The sequence below is a fragment of the Eurosta solidaginis genome, chromosome 1 (assembly GCF_040869045.1).
Source record: "Eurosta solidaginis isolate ZX-2024a chromosome 1, ASM4086904v1, whole genome shotgun sequence".
Lineage (NCBI taxonomy): Eukaryota > Metazoa > Arthropoda > Insecta > Diptera > Tephritidae > Eurosta > Eurosta solidaginis.
This window is the reverse complement of record NC_090319.1, coordinates 384839715-384858437: the sequence shown is the minus strand read 5'-3', so window position 1 is coordinate 384858437 and position 18723 is coordinate 384839715. Positions and strand designations below refer to the sequence as shown.

General features: G+C 36.0%; 1 protein-coding gene across 1 annotated transcript in view; it reads left to right on the top strand.

Annotated features, from left to right (window-relative positions):
- Nucleotides 1-6238: 6238 nt before the first annotated feature.
- Nucleotides 6239-18723, top strand: part of Mekk1 (mitogen-activated protein kinase kinase kinase 4) — an 85234-nt gene continuing 72749 nt past the window's right edge. Inside the window, exon 1 of the mRNA XM_067763292.1 lies at nt 6239-6618. Coding sequence (XP_067619393.1) covers nt 6422-6618 — 197 coding nt within the window. The 5' untranslated portion in view covers nt 6239-6421. The remainder of the gene's footprint in view (nt 6619-18723) is intronic.

Genomic DNA, 18723 nt, shown 5'->3' with positions numbered 1-18723 from the left:
ACGAGTAACATTTTTAGTACTGTTTCTCCAAGGGGACCTTCAGAATGCAGGGTGACTTCCCTATGTTTAGCCCTCACCGAAAGATTAACAATTTGGGATCCAGATGTGCTTCCACGCCCATTGCAAAACTATTTTTTGCAATTATTGCACATCACTTCGTCGTCGAAATTGTTGTTGCACAAGTTTGCCTTGTTCCGTTCGCCGTTTCCACAATTTCTCTGCACAAAAAGCACACTTTTTTCTCCCTTATTTTTTCGTTGTGCAGTTCTTAAGACAACTATCCCCATTTTTCGATAATAGCTGGCAAACTTTTGTAAAAGTATATCTTATCCAATTTTCGAGAAGATTATTCCTTTTTGTATCCAATAAACTTTTTTACTCAGTAGGAAAGTAAAGAACACAGATGAGTAGTGATGAACGAAATTTGACTATCGATGATTGTATCCTCGCTATCACTATTAGTATTAGAATTTCATGCTGAAGGAAAATCGCCAATCGCTATAATCGCTATTTGGCGATATTCTGCCAGATTCAAAAGAATCGAATGAAGGAAAATCGCCAATCACTGATATATTTGGATTGCAATAGCTATAGCTATTAGCGATTTGTCAATAGCGGCGATGCAATCACCAATAGCGTAATATCGTTCCATCACTATTGCAAAGAATTATTTTAGTTTGATAGTAAATACATAGCCCACATCCCAAATTTCAAACATAAAGTATAGATCCTATATTTGTCAGACATTTAACATGTTGCATACATATTATAAACGTTTACTCAACAAATAAGTAAATATCTGCAAATTAAAAACACTCAAATTCTTCAAAGAATTCAGCTCGACCGACATGGCGCGGGGCGAATTCACCATAAAAATTAGTGGCGAAATGTCCGAATTTGGTAGAAAAGGAATCAGCGATACCCCGACCAAACATTACGTTTGATATCTCGTCGCTTTGCAGCGAGCATTTCGCTACTTTTTCCAAACTGACGTCTCTTATATATCTATCCTCTTTGGCTGAAGCAGATATTACATATTTCAGTTACATCTGAGTATAATGCGTATTGAAATTTTGTAGTACTAATTTTATACGTAGCAATTTCAGAGGTGTATTTAAAGTTTGTCGCTTAGCAGTCCATATAAAGTTTAAGCGTAAACGTATATAGATGAGAACAAAAAACACAGCTTTAGACACATATTTCAGTTACATCGGAGTATAATGCGTATTGAAATTTAGTAGTACTAATTTTATACGTAGCAATTTCAGAGGTGTATTTAAAGTTTGTCGCTTAGCAGTCCATATAAGGTTTAAGCGGAAACGTATATAGATGAAAAAAAAAAACACAGCTAATGTTGATATAAGTTTTTTTAACTAGAAAAAAGTTTTTGTAAGCGGGGTGGTCCCTCAGCAGTAATTTGGAAAACAGTACGAGTGTATTTCTACTATGAAAAGCTTTTCCATAAAAACTGATCTGTTTTGCAGATGCTGTTCGAAGTCTCGTATAAAACATGTAGGTCCCATCCCACCAATTTGTAGAAAAACTAAAAGGAGGACGCCGCGAACTTGGAGAGAAGTTCGGTCTAAAGTCTTTTTGGAAAACATTACGCCCTGTATATTAATATTAGAATAGCAATAACCAGATTGAAAAACAACAAGGCCGTGGGCGCTGATGGATTGCCTGCGGAGCTATTCAAGTACGGCGGCGAGGAGTTGGTAAGGCGCATGCAGCAGCTTCTTCGCAAAATATGGGCGGACGAGTGCATGCCCCACGATTGGAATCTAAGTGTTCTTTGTCCAGTCCACAAGAAGGGGGATACTGAAAAATGCACCAAATATCGTGGAATCAGCCTTCTTAATATCGCATATAAGATCCTTTCAAATGTTTTGTGCGAAAGATTGATGCCCACCGTGAACCGGCTGATTGTACCTTATCAGTGCGGTTTCAGACCTGGTAAATCTACCATCGACTACATTTTCACAATGCGCCAAATCTTGGAAAAAACACGTAAAAAGAGAATCGACACACATCACCTCTTCATCGATTTTAAAGCCGCCTTCGACAGCACGAAAAGGAGCTGCCTATATGCCGCTATGTCTGAATTTGGTTTCCCCACAAAACGTATATGGCTGTGCAAAATGACGCTGAGCAACACCATCAGCTCTGTCAGAATTGGGAAGGACCTCTGCGAGCCGTTCGAAACTAAACGAGGTTTCAGACAGGGTGACCCCCTATCGTGCGATTTCTTTAATTTGATGCTGGAGAAAATTATACTAGCTGCAGAACTTAACCGCACTGGAACAATACTCTCTAAAAGCGTGCACTTACTGGCATATGCTAATGACATTGATATCATCGGCCTAAACACCCGCGCTGTTAGTTCTGCTTAATCCAAACTGGAAAAAGAAACGGTAAAGATGAGTTTGATGGTGAATGAGGACAAAACGAAGTACCTGCTGCCATCGAGCAAAGAGTCAGCGCATACGCACCTTGGCAACCACGCTACTGTTGGCAGCCATAATTTCAAAATAGTAAAAGACTTCGTTTATTTGGGAACCAGCATCAACACTAGCAACAACATCAGCACTGAAATCCAGCGAAGAATCAATCTTGCCAATAAATGCTACTACGGCTTTGGGAGTGTTCGAGAGAAAAGTTCTTCGCAAGATTTATGGACCTCTACGCATTGGCGATTATGGAAGAAGACTTAATGATGAGCTGTACGAGCTCTACGCAGACATCCACATAGTCCAGCGAATTAAAACGCAGCGGCTAGGCCGTGTTATGCGAATGAAAGATGACGATCCGGCCAAGAAAGTGTTTCTATCGGAACCCGCCTATGGAAGCAGAGGTAGAGGGTGGCCCCCACTCCGTTGGAAGGACCAGGTGGAAAACAATTTAAACTCGCTTGGTGTGACCAATTGGCGCCGGTTGTCGGAGCGAAGGAGCGACTGGCGCGGCTTGTTGGACGGTCATAACCGTTTAGACGGTTAAGCGCCAATTAAGTAAGTAAGTAAGTATATTAATTTTATTTAACTATTTTTTAAGGCCTGGTTTTCAGTACAAGTTCAACGCAGTTTGTCAGTTAAACTACGCTTAAACTTATTCTGCAGTTTTTTCAGTCTACTTTAACTGAAGTTTAAGCTAAGCTTAAGCGGCTGATCTGGCAGGTTTAAACTCTAGTTAACCTCTAAGTTATTTGCGTTCGTACGAAATGGCGTCGAATATACCCAACAAGCATTTGGGCTTGAGTACCATTAGAGCTCATGTTGATAAATAGGCATACTTCTAAAATATCAAGAGTTGTTTCGAAACAGTTGCTTGAACTGAGAATCATAGCGTACTAAGCAAAAGAGGGATCTTTTTATAAAGCAAAAATGCTATTACTTAATTTGAAAAAATGTAATTAACAAGTTGTGGTTCTCTAGCTGGACTCAAATGTAACATTCAATGATGTTGATGTAGGATCTTCGGTGTGGTAGGCGGATCACGCTACCATCACAACACTGCGGCCGCCTATATAATTTATTCTTAATTAATTACGCTTCATTACTGCTATCAGGCAGGTGTTTATTTCTCACAATAAACAGCTGTTGGTTCTGGTGGTACCTCCTTGGAAATTTTTTTCAACTGCACCGCATCTCGATATTTAATGTGAGATATCAACTGGAGAAATGGGTTGAATATTCATTTGAGAACTGTTCATTTCTCGAAATCTCTCGAAATTAGGATAATAATTGGAGAATATTATCGACGTTGGAGATCTACTGAAAAACTTTTAATTTTACAAAATTTCTGAAAGGTTGGATAGTGATTGGAGAATGAAGTTGGATATCAACTAGAGAACTAGATATATATTTCGTCGGAGAATTTTTTCCATGTTTGTTGGGTAAACAAATCCATCTGTTGCCTTATCTACAAATTATCTAGATAATAAAAAAAACCAATGTTGCCGCACAAAACATCATACCGCAAAGGCGACCGGCAACTATGACTGAAAAAAAGAACAAGTGCAGAATACATACATTTGTCAAAAGAAAAAATAAATAAAAAATCGGACTATATAGAGATTTTAATGCTGATTCCAACGGTATATTTCTTTTTTGGTGCAAATGAAAGGTTTGGGGGTAATTCCATGTCAAAAGGCGAAATTATGAATTTTTCAAATCAAAATATCTCCGAAACTGGTGGATGGATTTCAAAAATTAAAAAATCAAAAAATAACTTACAAAAATACCTTTCATCCGATGTATATACATCTTTAACTTTTCTAGTCTTTATTTACCAAAAATTTGAAAAAGCTCTTTTTTGATGGCCATGCAGAGTAATTCTGCGTAGAACACCTTTCTGAATAGGCGGCCTTTGGCCGCGCTTATAAAAGATAACCCTGGGCTACGCCATGCCAAGTCCGGATGTATGGTACCGCCACGGTGATGGCCTTCTGCGTGGTACACCCTTCTGCGTAGGCGACCTTCGGCCGCACTTTAAAAAAATAACCCTTAGCCGATCCAACACCGGCTACGCCATGCACAGTAATTCTGCGACCGAAGGTCGCCTACGCAAAAGGATCCACTATGCAGAAGGACATCGCCGTGGCGGTAGCCACGGTTATACCACACAACCGGACTTGGCATGGCGTAGCCCAGGGTTCTTTTTTATAAGCGCGGCCGAAGGCCACCAATGCAGTAGGGTGTTCTATACAGAATTACTGTGCATGGCGCAGCCGGTGTTGGATCGGCTAACATAACATTAAACATAAGAGTTATAAGGTAATATCAGCTCGTTCACGAATGCAAAACTTTAAATAGTTTACCTTTGACGTATATTTTAGCAATAAAAAATTAGCAATGTTATACATTATGTATTTTTGCAATTAATGAATACAATGCATAAACACATACATACATAAATAACATCATATATATACCTACATCGATAAAAATAATTGAACTCATATGACACCTTCTATGTTTTTCACCCCTAAATAATCTTCTAATATAAAGATATATATACCTTATTAAAGGTAATGAATATATCTTCAACACAATAGTATTAAAGTATTTGGTCAATAACAGATTTTTTTTACTTTTTTTGAACATAATTATATTATAGAAATTTCTTCTAACTAAAGACGTTTTATATATCAAACAAAACCTTGCTTTATTACCTATCTAACGACATTACAATTTTTAAGATTGGTTCAATAGTTTCAAAGATATATTGTTTTAAAAAAATGTAAAATTTACCTTTTGACGTGGAATTACCCCTATAGTTATTATTTGCACCAAAAAAAATTATACGGTTGAACTCGCCATAAACACCACTACCGATTCTCACACTGATCGAACCTACCTTATGGAAATCAATGTAATCGGTTAATGGTGCAATACCATAACGCTAACTCGATTACATTGATTTCCTTAAGGTAGGTTCGATCAGCTGTTTTATCTGGTTATGGCTTTATGGTTATAAGTCACCATTAATTTGCCCTTTAACCAACCACTGATAAACCGGGCCTAAGTAAAAAAAAAGTAAAGTGAAATTGCCACTCTGCGCTCAATATGCAAACACCACCCTGTGATGTTTTTATTCCGCGAGTTGCAATTTTTGACAGATTTTCAGTTTTTCACTATGGTTCAGTTAAGAACATAGTGTACAAGTACAAGTGTGTTGACTTATCTGTCAAGCATTCTGACAGGCACTCGCTGTATTCGGAATGACAGCGAATTCAAAATGGATACCATTACCGAATGCTCCGAATGATTGAAATATTGAAAAAGTCCATACGATTGGTAGTCAAAAATGTTGTCGTTGAGACTAAAAATGCGACTCTAGACCTGAGATTTCCATCAGGTGAGCGAGGCTGTTTGTAGTTTTGACGTTTATCGCTTAGTGAACACACTTGGTATAGGTACACTATGGTTAAGAATGAAATTGAGGTGTGTTGGCTGTGTTTACCATAGTGTACCTATACCAAGTGTGTTCACTAAGCGATAAACGTCAAAACTACAAACAGCCTCGCTCACCTGATGGAAATCTCAGGTCTAGAGTCGCATTTTTAGTCTCAACGACAACATTTTTGACTACCAATCGTATGGACTTTTTCAATATTTCAATCATTCGGAGCATTCGGTAATGGTATCCATTTTGAATTCGCTGTCATTCCGAATACAGCGAGTGCCTGTCAGAATGCTTGACAGATAAGTCAACACACTTGTACTTGTACACTATGGTGTTTACGTGTTGTGAGCGACAAGACAAAAATTTAAATGTTTTCAAAAGTAATTACATAAATTTATATATATAATAGAAAAGATTAAGTGGAGATGTAAAGAAATAAATGATTTGAGGCTCCACACATTCAATTTCAAGAGCGCAAGTGTGAAATAGTGGTTTGAAACTTAAAACCCTAAATAGAAACATGGCAGAGCAACGAACACGACGTTTGCGATCAAGAATAAATTTAGCAAAGTTTGATAATGGGGTCTTGTTACCACCACTACCATTTGATGAAGACAATAGCAATATAAGCAACAGCATTGGGATCGACGTAGACAAAAATGAAGAAGCCAAACCGGTCAACAATGTTAACCCGGAGACAAGCGACGATGTCTCAAGGTAAGCAAATAAGCAGACAAAAAAATATGCCGCAACAAGCAGTCGGCGTATGTATGTATCATTGTAAATTGGGATACAAAATCGCGAAATAAAAAATGTTAAGTAGGCCTGAAGGTGCACTGCCTGCCAATTTCATTTTAACCACATTAAAAAATTAAATACAATACCAACATATTTTGGCGCGACTATAAGTGGCGTATGCAAGGCAAATGAGTTTTCACTGAGAAGATTTTCATGCCAGAAATACATTCGGAGTGTTTGCTAATTCTTATCCACTACAAACGATTGAGAGAATTTGATCGAAGTTATTACATCTGACAATCGAGTCTGGATTGCCGCGTCACTGCCCGCCTAACAGTACTCTTGGACAAGGCAACAATTCAAGGGGTTGTGTAGCGCAATATATAGCTTCTCCAACCCAATTGTCAACCTCACCTTCGAGCGACGAATCCCGTTTCACTAACAGACGAGGCTCTGGCGACCCCAAGCTCCTCATGGAACTTGAGGGTGGGGAGGGAGGTATGGCCTGAAGGTTTAATGTGGTCATATAAATCGTTCCCGAGATGGTCGGGCCAGCACCTTAATGGTGCTGTGTTACCGGAGCGTATCGGATCTGTATCCGACAAAGGACCATCATATCGATAACAGTCCCCAAAGCCTTCGGGGAGTAACTTAATCGCTCCAACAACAACAACAAGGCAACATTTGAAATCAAAAATCAATTCGTTATGCCACGGAGTTCATTTCAAAATTACTAATGTGAAGCTTCTGCCTTTATTTGACGAAATTGAAACGGGATTGTCTATATTACAGCTTATCTATGTACTTTCTCAATTATTCACACGTGTCTTTTATAGTATCTATATTGTAAAAAAAAGGCAAAAGGTGTACACTACATTCAAAATTTAGCCTAACTTTCGCTTTAAACTCATTTTATATTTGCAAACGTACATACAAACATACCTCACGCGAACATTTGAGATATATTTTCTAGTCAGCTGATAAATATCAAATTGTTTATCTACACATTCTCGGTATTGTATAAGAAAAGCATTTTGGGCAATAAACCGCTATGAGTACGACGAGCACATGTTTACGTATGGGCATACAGTCTGTTTTCAATACTAATTTTAAATGTTATTGTTGTGTAAACAATACTTCGCCGTATTGAATAGAGGCGTGCAATCACGAGTTATTATAGAAGTTCTTTAGCGCAGACTCAAATAAGTTTCGTCATTTTTGAACCATACCGGTTATGATTCTACAAAATGAACAAAACTAAACGGACAGGCTGTAAACTGTTCACTGTACGCGTAACAGATATAGCTACATATATAGGAACGTACTAAATCTATATCCAAAAAGGACCAACACCGTCGATAACACTCCCAAAATCCTTCGGGAAATGTCTTTTTTATTACAATACCAACATTGTGGTGCTTAACTTTTAGCCATTGTGGCGGCAAATGCACCAAAAAACCAGGAACACATAAAAGCACCACAATTTAGATTATCGGCTGGTCCGGAGACTGGGCTTTTATATGCACGTATACATGCACAGGTTGACCAACACAGAATGCAATATAGGCTATAGCAAAAACATTGGCCCGTAATCATAGTCGAAATAAAATAGAGTTTTATTGCTTTAAACATGGTTCTAAATTAAATATCATTTTAAGTCTGTTATAGTCCACTTAAACACTATTTTATCTCTAAAAGAGCATTTTAAATATAAAATGACATGAGCGTGATTTTAATTTTTTAAAATGGTGTAACGAATATTAGCAGCACTAATGGATACTATCATCTCTAACCCGATGCTAAGCAGTGACTTGTATGCACATCACTAATTCAATCATTATGTCTACACATATGTACATACAAGCAGCGGAGAAGAGACGCACAAACACATGCAGATATCTTATCTCAGATGCTCCCAAAAGTAAGCAATTATAATTGTAGAAGTGTCGCTCACAAATACACGCGCATATGAGAAGCTATACACGTGCATCTGTAGTTATAATTATATAGCAGTAAATTCTGGAAAAGCCTAGAAATATGCAACGAGGAAATCACAGAGTTTAAAAGGCAGCAACAGTAGAGGCGCGACAATCAGTTTGATTTAAGACGCTATCTGGCGAGCAATAGTAGTGTTATTGTGAAGAACTTTAATAAAGGCCATTTTTGCATTATTCAATATTGGAGTTATTTATTCAACAGTTTAGCGATTTGAACGTTAGCAGAAGATTTGGAATAAGCGGAATTGCACTAAATTCGTTACAATAGGTTTTAAGTTGGTATACTGCTGTCAAAAGTTGCGAGAAATTAAACAATTTGCTATTTAAACGTGATGAACTTAAATGGAAATGAAAAAAGGCTTCGCCGACAAGCAAATATACGTCAGGAGCTAATTTATTATACCTAGAATGCGTATTAATATGCTTGTGACAAAAATTACACACTCTTAAAATGTGGGATGGTTACTTGGCTCCACATATGCGAAATTTTTAATTAAGGCTATTCCGCATTCAAAGATATTTGTGAGTTTTGATATTTTAATATCTAGCCTATAGGCTCATTCCATTTCAAGACACCTGGTCCGCGCAGGACATGATTTTTGATTTTGATGAAATTTTAATATGTTGTTCTTTGGTCAAAATAATGAAATACGTGCTTTTTTTTGCCTCATAAATTTTTTTTTCGGATTTATCGGCAATCGAATTCCTTAAAATGCAATCGATATTTTGTTCACCTATTTTTCAACTATCAATAACTTTGTCAAAAATTAACCGATTCTCATGATTTTTTCTTTGAAATATTCGTTATTATATTTACTTTTATATAACTTTATAAACAATAGCATATATTTAAAAAAAAATTAACAATTTTTGTTGTTATATCGGCCTACTGATTTGTAATATCGCGAGTTAATATCGAGCTCAAGGCCTAACAATAATTATTTTATCATTATTATTGTTATAATATATTTTTTCTTAATTGAAAAAATTTTAAATTAGAATAGAAGAAAGAAAAAATATTACAAATCAGTAGGCCGATATAACAACAAAAATTGTTAATACATCCCAGAGCACGGGGAAAAAGTGTCAATAAAATATGACACTATGGCATCATCGCCATAAACAAAGTCCAATTTTCACAACTATTCTGTAACAGATGTCGCAGTGCTGTGAATATCAATTGGCAAGAACCAGAATTGAAGTAGGAATAATGAAGACAAACAACAAACCGCTGTGATGGCTGCATGGTTATAGCAGCGGCGCCTAAACGTTGCCGATGAAGGAATTTAGCAGTTCCCGAAATGGATCTATACAACGAGCTTTGGCAGTTGTCTAAATTTTTTCTTTCTTCTATTCTAATTTAAAATTTTTTCAATTAAGAAAAAATATATTATAACAATAATAATGATAAAATAATTATTGTTAGGCCTTGAGCTCGATATTAACTCGCGATATTAAAAAAAAATTTCCTTTTTTGAAAAATTAATATTTCAAAAAAGGTTATCTTTTTTTTGTTTAAACTTTTTGTATATTGAGTGAACAGTTTATATTTCAACTTGGCTAAATGTTTATTAGCCAAAATTCGTTGTTTTCGAGATATGAATTTTTGAATATTAAACATTTTTTCCCCCTATATATTGATCCAATGCATAGCAGCATACAATTGCTTTGTCAAAAATTAACCGATTCTCATGATTTTTTCTTTGAAATGTTCGCTATTATTTTTAATTTTATTTAAATTTATAAACAATAGCATATAGTTTAAAAAAAATTTTTTTTTAGATTTAGTAAAAATTTATGACTTTTTTTCAAAAATTAATATTTCAAAAACAAGCTGTTTTTTTTGCCTAATATTTTTCTGTACTGAGTAAACAGCATACGTAGATTTTTAATACATGTCAAAAAGTTTCGGGAGAGGTGTCAAATTACGCGTTTTAATTTCGGAAGCAATAATCCGAAGGCGACAAAGTAATACTTTTACTCTGTCAAGATATTTTTGCAAAAAAAAAGTTTAAAAAGAGTTTCATGTGGTTGATGTAATTTTGGTGATATTATTGTACACAGAAAATAATTAACTAAAAAGGTATTTTGCGCTGATACAATTTTCACCAGTTTCGCAGCCGTTTGAGGGTAATTATTCGGTTTTATGTGAATATCTATTACTAAAAGAACAATCTCTTATTTCCGACTTCTAATTATTGAATTACATTACAGAATTCTTGAATTCAATTCTGCTGGCATTTCCTTTTGTGTCTTCTATTCCAATTCCTCTTAAAAGAAAGCGTGAAATAAAACACGGAGTCCAACAAGGATTAGCCATACAAATTTTAAGAACTGCTTGGTACGGGCGCTGCTGAACTACTTCCCCCTTTTATTACCCTCTTAGTCTATGTCGTGATCGACTTGAGTTCAATGATTTTCTAATGTAAAAGGGACTTACACTTTGCAGGTCCATGTACAATGGCTCAACATTCTAGGTCACTTCCTTCCTATGGAAAACTATACTAAACTCCCTTTATTTATGGTGACTTTGCGAAGACAAACCTAAATTTGATTTAACCTGATTATCATTGAATGTCCTGCATACTTATTAGTATCCAGGTTAGAGATATCCCTATTCGGTTTCGGGTCTATTAAATTAAGCGGCTTTAAAGGTTAGGGCCACCTAACATTTAAGGTTTGCATCATTTTGGCCGTCACATCAACTTTTCTTTACAACATTCTTACAAACTATATAAACCATTCAACATGAATGCGAGTGTATGAGTGAATCGCCTTTTTGCTTCCTTTGCTTTAAGGAGACCAATCCGCTTTAACTACTTATTCGTTTATGTTGCGAGATTGAAATATCTTTTTAAGAACGAAATTAAGTAAATTTTCTTTAAATAAGTATGTTCATGTTCAATTAATAGATTGTGTACTCAATTTTAAATTGACGGCTGATAAGAAATAGCGAATTTTTACAAAACGTTTGCTAATAACTTTTAAATAGAGATTAATGATAATTATCCGCCACCGGATTATGATCAAAACGCGTTTTCAGGTACTCCTTTGGCAATTTTTGTGGTATTGTAAGAGTTTTTGTCAAGTAAAAAATTGCAATTTTTTATACGTGGAGTCAAGTAACCACGGTTTTAAGGAACAGGGTGAACTTTTAAAACTTCTAAAAAATTTCTTTATAGCGCCTATCAATGCCTTTTTTTCATGCGGATACCCTGTCCATGCTTATTTTAGCTGAAAACTGTGTTTAATATGTTTATGACAGACCAAAATTTTAAATCCCATTTTTAATTTAGGCAAGATTTTAGCTAAAGAGTATTTTAGTCAGCGACTATGATTACGGACCAATATGTTCAGTATTTAAAAGTAAAATTGTATTATGTATAATATTTTCTAAATGACATTATCAAATTGACACTGAGTTAGAAACTTAATCCCCCAAGCATGCTGCTTTTTACAAACCTGGGTTAACTGCTAACTCGTCATTGTGCAAGGCAATTTTATTTTTGAACCTCTCATGTCTGGTTAAGTCTGAGTTAAAAAGATAACTTGGCCTTCTGCAAGTGGGCCTAATAGCATATCTCCACTTGGAGCTTTATTTGAGCACGTGGACCCACTTTACAGTCTTTTCAATACGAAGAAAAAAAAAACTTTAGTAGACACAGTGCAAGTTAAAATAGAGTTAATGCTCTAGGTAGGGCTATGCATAAGTAACAATGTCGCATAAAACTAAAAAAAAATTTTTTTTGGTAAAAGGAAGTTCTATTCAAAGTATTAAAAAATTGTTTACATATAAATATTTCTTTTCGCACTGTACTAAGTTGTAATATACCAGTTTTATTATACCTACATGCTTACGTATAAAATTCCGTATTTATTTGCAACCTTTGCAAAAGTCTTTTTATTTTATCAGTTTTGCGCGTTCTTAAACGAAGATATGATAAGGTAACGGCTGTGTGTGTAACGTTCATGCGCGTAGTATATGTACAGCAGTGGGTGTTTAAATATTTTTGGTTATTTTAATTTTCATTATATATTTAATATGATGGTCAACATCATCTAGTGGTTATCAACTGCCCCATTTGGATTAAGCGGCTTTCAATGTAGGGCTAAGGCATGCCTGCGGTAGGAAAAAGACAAAAACTCACAAACCCGGTTCGAGTGGTCAAGAAAATCACTCCCGATAGTAGCAAATGGTGCTTGTTGTGTTGTCGCGAAAAAGACACTGTCCGAAGATTTTCGGGAGTAATATTGGTGTTGATGGCTTTTTGCCATTTTATGTTGAAGATTTTTGTTTACCTCTTGGGGAGAAGTTTAGTGTGAAACTTATTTTGTTAGATCTGATGCTGTCTTCTTTTATCACTTCTATGCTGTTAAATATATCTTTATATTCCTGGTATACTTTGTAGTAGCTTGTGTTCATAAAGTTATTTTTTTTCAAAATCTTTTTAGCTGGTAGTTCATATGCAAAACAGAGCTGATCGGATGAAGCCCAAGCATCTTCTAAGTTGAGCATTCAGACATACTTTTAGTTTGGATAGTGCTGTGTTGTTCATATTTGAGAATGATGATGCTGCATATTAAATTTTGGGTCAGATTATAGCTTTATACAGCTGTAAACCTGTAGCCGGGTGGGCTCCATATTTAATACATGCTTTTCAGTTTATTAAATTATCATCTGTATTTAATTAGCGAGACTTGCTCATATTGCTTTATAAAATTGTTTTTGTTATTGATTTTAGAGAAAAACTGCAAAGTTTACAAACGGCGATGGTTTCTGAATTAGAGACCAATTGCAAAGCGAGCAGCGGCGTATTCATATGGCTGAGTGGTTAAAAGGCATCTGCCTTTAAACCAGTATGAAGTATGAATGTTGGAGATTCGAGTTCGATACTCAGCTCCCGAGAAGCTAACTGATGAAGAAGCGAAATTGAGAAACATGTCCTGGTAACCATCGCCGTTTGCAAAATTGCTATTTTTCACTAATATCAACTACAAAATAATAACGTACCTTACGAAAACTAACACTAATAGAATTTATTAGAAAGCTAACACTTTAAAATTTCGTACATAAACTAACGCTTCCGGCCTGTGGCTGACGAAAACTAGCAATATCAACTTGTGGATGACGAAAAGTAACAATTTCGTTTTGTTTGTTGCTTATTTACAGAGTCCAGAGTTGTAAAAGTACTTTGAAACTGTCATTTAATGCCTCATTATCAAACATAAAAATTTAGCCCTTGGCTGTCCAGGCGATTTGGCCTTACCTCACGTCAGTTTTTCTGTTTCGGGATAACTGCCGCCAACAGGGAGCACCAAGGTCTTACCCCACCTTTCTCAAACAAATCAATGAAAGTCTCCTCTGCCGCAAAATACGGATGTCACTTAATAGCCGGAAGCGTCCTCATCCATTCGCACACCACGACCTAGCCAACAAAGGCTTTGCGATTTTAAACGTTGCATTATCCTCGTATTCGTAAAGCTCGTCATTAAAACTCTTTTTGTATATACAGTTTATGTTAAATCATTAACGGTTAGTACCACAATATTAAGTTTTAACATGTTCACTGTTATATCGAAATATGCTGGGCTATCGTGATGCAATTCACATTATATTAAAACACCTTGAACACCTTTCGTTTTACGTCAATATTGTATAAACACGTCGAAGGATCCTTCTTTGTCCATATTGTGCATCTGCAGCGTCAACTGCTGAAAATTTATACGGTATTTTTAAACATTGGTCTCATAGGACTAGCGGTTCTTTTTGTCTCGCGGTCATTTATGGTTGAAAACAAGACTTTTGAAACGAACTTTTTCGATGAGAATTATATTTAAAAACGCGCTCCTGCGTTACCAGTGTGCGAGGATATCATAGATAGATTCTCAACTTTGCATATGTTGTTTTTGAAAAACTTCAGCTTGACAAGGTTTCATTTATATATATAATTGCAAAATTTAGCTTTAATTGTTTTAGAGTAATATTTTACTGTCATTTTGTGATCATATTCGTGAACATATTTCAATCGTTTTGGTTGAGATTTTTGAATCATGTTTGAATGCGATTATGATGCTTTATTCTTCATATATCATTCAAAATAAGATACTACATAGTAATCTTATTTCATCAGGGGAAGAAAGAATGCGGAAGTGAGCTATTTGAACTACAGGTCACTCGCAAACAAACTTGACCGATATACACCTGCGACTACAACATCCAACAATATCTTAAAATACGATACGGTACGGGATGTTGAAGGCATACCCAGGTACATATGTCAAGAGAGTTTCACTTACCTGGGGTTCAAATAGCTCACAACCTTTGTATTGTCCAACTATTATGTATTTTCTGGGAAGCCGAAGGTGGAGAAATGGTTGAGGAAATCTTCGGTCACGAGCAGCATTTGCATTATATTGTCTTGAAGAATATCTTAATAATAAAGTTTTTATATACATATTTTTTCTGAATTTCGTGATTGAAAAAATGTGTGTATATGAATAAAATAAGATTTTCAATGAAAAGTAAAATTTTAACAAGTATAAAATTCATCAATTCATTATTCAGACAACAAATATAGTCAGAAAAGATTCAGAAAGCTGAATTAAAAATAATTATAAATTTTTGATCACCTATATATGTATGTAATACCCCAATATTGCTACAAAATGCTAGGTACATTCCCAAACATCAGAGTGCCAATATATTGCTGTTTAAACGTTTTGTTTTTGTATTCAATAGTCGAATGTACCTAAATTAAAATTTTTTCTTGTCACACTTATGCTGCTACAATCACAAAAATTTTATAGGCTGTCTTGTTTTGATTTCGAATTCAAAACACATTGCGAGCATTTTCTATTAGCAATATAGGAGTATTACATATATGCCTAAAGTAATCACATTTGATTCAAATATGATTCCAAAATGTGATTGAAAAACTATATTCAGTTTCTGATCATCAAAGGTAAGCATATTTGATTAGTCTTTTTGTTGGTTTTTATGAAATATTAAAATTTAGTCAGCGAAGGATTTCAAAAATGATTCCAAAAAATTATCGAAAAATGCTTTTCAGTTTTTGATCGTCAAAAGTATTCATATTTGATTATTTCTTTTGTTCAATTGTATGATAATTCATTATTTAATCAGGAAGAGTAATTAAATTGTATTGATATGTAGGGAAATTCAAAATTTAATCGCCTAAATGCTCAGTGGGATATTGATAGTTTTCGTCAGCTACAAAACGAAATGGCTACTTTTCGTCAGGCACCAAAATTCCAGTGCCAGTTTTCGTATGGCACGTCGATATAATGTGAATGAGTAATGTATAACAACAATTGAATAATGCCAATTTCACACAGAGGCTTAATGAAATAATTAGCCAAGTTTTCTACATTAAAGCCCTAATCGAACTCAATCTTCCATACAAAATACAAATTCTTAATTATCTCATTATTGCTTTATTGAATGCCTAATCGAGTAAAAAATCCAGTCGGTTTTGCTTGGTGTTCCTAATTTTATTGTCAATGTAACAAATGACAATCAAAAATAAATTATTTTCAATAATTTACAAAAAATAGAAAAACACGAAAAAATTCAAAATTTAATTTTCGCTGCATTTGCTGCAAAAGATAATATGGCTTTTTCGAAAATAGGCACATATTTGGTTAGGTGCAACACCTATGGATAGTTCCGCGTGCATTTTATTTTGATTGTATTTATAGTTAAGAAGGAAACGGCTGCTTTCCATTTTAACTATTTTTTGTAAAAACGAAATATTTTTGGGGGCTGCTGACAGATGTTCGCTTAATGAAGCAAAACATGATGCAATTACAAGGTGACTGACGTTGGCAGCTTCTCTTTCTAATCCGCCATCTTGAACTCCCACTCTGAAACTCAATTTGTCTCTTTACAAAACTACTTTTTTACTCAGAGGAAAAAGTTTAGTAAAAACCATACAAATCAGTTTTCCTCCAAAAGTATACAAAGGCATCACTTTTTTTCTCCAATTCTATTTTGTGTTGACTTTTCTATCATTCAAATTCGTGATAAAATAATTTTGTTTACTAAACAAAATTTTAGAAAATTGGATATTTTCGTTAAAACATGAAGGTAAAATGTTTAAAATAATTATGATAGTTCACTTTCTAAACACTTTTTTACAAGTTGGTCTTCCCATTTCCTTATCCAGGTACTCTGCCTTTTGCTGTCGCGAGCTGGATGCCAATTTGGGTTGCGCACATCCAAAAATCCAAACATGTCTTCCACCTGTAGCAATCTTTTTTTTATTTTTTCGACCGAAAGGCAGGACAGGAGTATAAAACATGTCTCGGTCGCAGGCAAAGTAGATCAGTCTCAATTCATTGCAAGAGGTATTGTTGTAGGGGATGAACCTCCCGGCTTTGCGGCCAAATATACGTTTTTCCCTCCTGGCATTGAAATTGGCAGACCCGACTTTTTTAACATGTGCGTCACATGCGCTCCTCTTTCTACTACCACGAATCCGAAACCAAGCCTGTGTTCGTTTGCTTGACCACTTCCGTTGGTCACATTTACTTTATTGGTACGTCGCATCCCTGGATCTTGTTATGTTTTCAATGGAACATGGTTTTACGTGGCAGATGCTCATCATAGCGCCTAACGCGTTTTGACATGTAAAGTGTAACATCACACCTTTGTACAGCTAGCTGCCAAAGCAATCCATAAGAAGTCTCAAAGATATTTTTATTTTATCACATCGCCAAACATCCCAAAAGAATATTTCTGGTCATTCCCAAGATGATGCTCCGGCCAAGAAAGTGTTTCTATCGGAACCCGCCTATGAAAGCAGAGGTAGAGGGCGGCCCCCACTCCGTTGGAAGGACCAGGTGGAAAACGATTTAAACTCCCTTGGTGTGACCAATTGGCGCCGGTTGGCGGAGCGAAGGAGCGACTGGCGCGCCTTGTTGGACGGCCATAATGTTTAGACGGTTAAGCGCCAATTAAGTAAGTAAGTAAGTAAGTAAGGTCATTACCACATGAACGGCCATTATAAGCTTTTCTCCGTGGGTGAACTTCTACATACGACCCCAACCTTCTAGGATCTGTGGGTTGGCAGAATATCACCCCTCCACTGGTTCGCTATTTAGTAGTGATTATAGGATGGAGTTATAAGACTTGCGACTTGTAATGTAGCCGTCACACGATTTGATGCTGATAAACCAACAACGCCCGACAAGGCAAAAAGTATTGTCTCCACTAGGCTTATTAGTAATTGTAGCAGCCCTGCTAAATCTCCACTGACGGACACTTTCAGTTCGCCCAGGCCAAGAGATCAGCCTAACGTGGACGACGCTGCGGTGATCGGGAATTCCAATTTTCGGACTAACACCGAGCTAATGGCAGAATACTCCACCCCCAAACCATGCCGTTGAGTCTGGACCCATCCGTGATCAGGTTCACCAGCCTCCCCGTCCATATTAATTCCCAACTTCATTCATCCCTTAATGAAATATGAGTCGTGAATGTAGACGGATATTGATCCGGCACGCTCCGGAAACTAGCTACATTAAGGTAATAAACCAATCCTCTCGAGAACGATTTGATATGACCGCGTTGAACCCTAGGTTTGGTGATTTTAGTCGCTCCTTACAACAGGCATGCCTACCGCGTGAGTATCCTAAGCCCCTAAATTCGTTTGGATCATTTTCCTGAAGCTTTAGGCTGTACCTTTTTACTTCAATTTCAAGACCTTTCGAATTGAAAAAGAGCTCTCGTCGCTCCTAACAAACATCCGAGATATCGGAAGTGATTTGTCAAAGTAGCTGCTTCTTTTACGACCAGCTAGCTATACTACGTCGAATAGCAGGCAGTATATGGGGAGGAGTGTGGTCTTTATTAAGTTAACCCATACCGTGCGCTGACTTAATCTTCTTGTAATTCATTTTGCCCTTCGGAACACAAACTAAGCAAAACATTTCAAGTTTGCCATATACACTCGAATTAAAAAACATTAGGTCCAAGAAGCCTTTGAAGAAAGTGGCCGGCCTGCATGTTTTATGCAAACTTTGAACGGAATCTGTTAGGGCTGCTGAATTCTCTCAGAAACTTTTT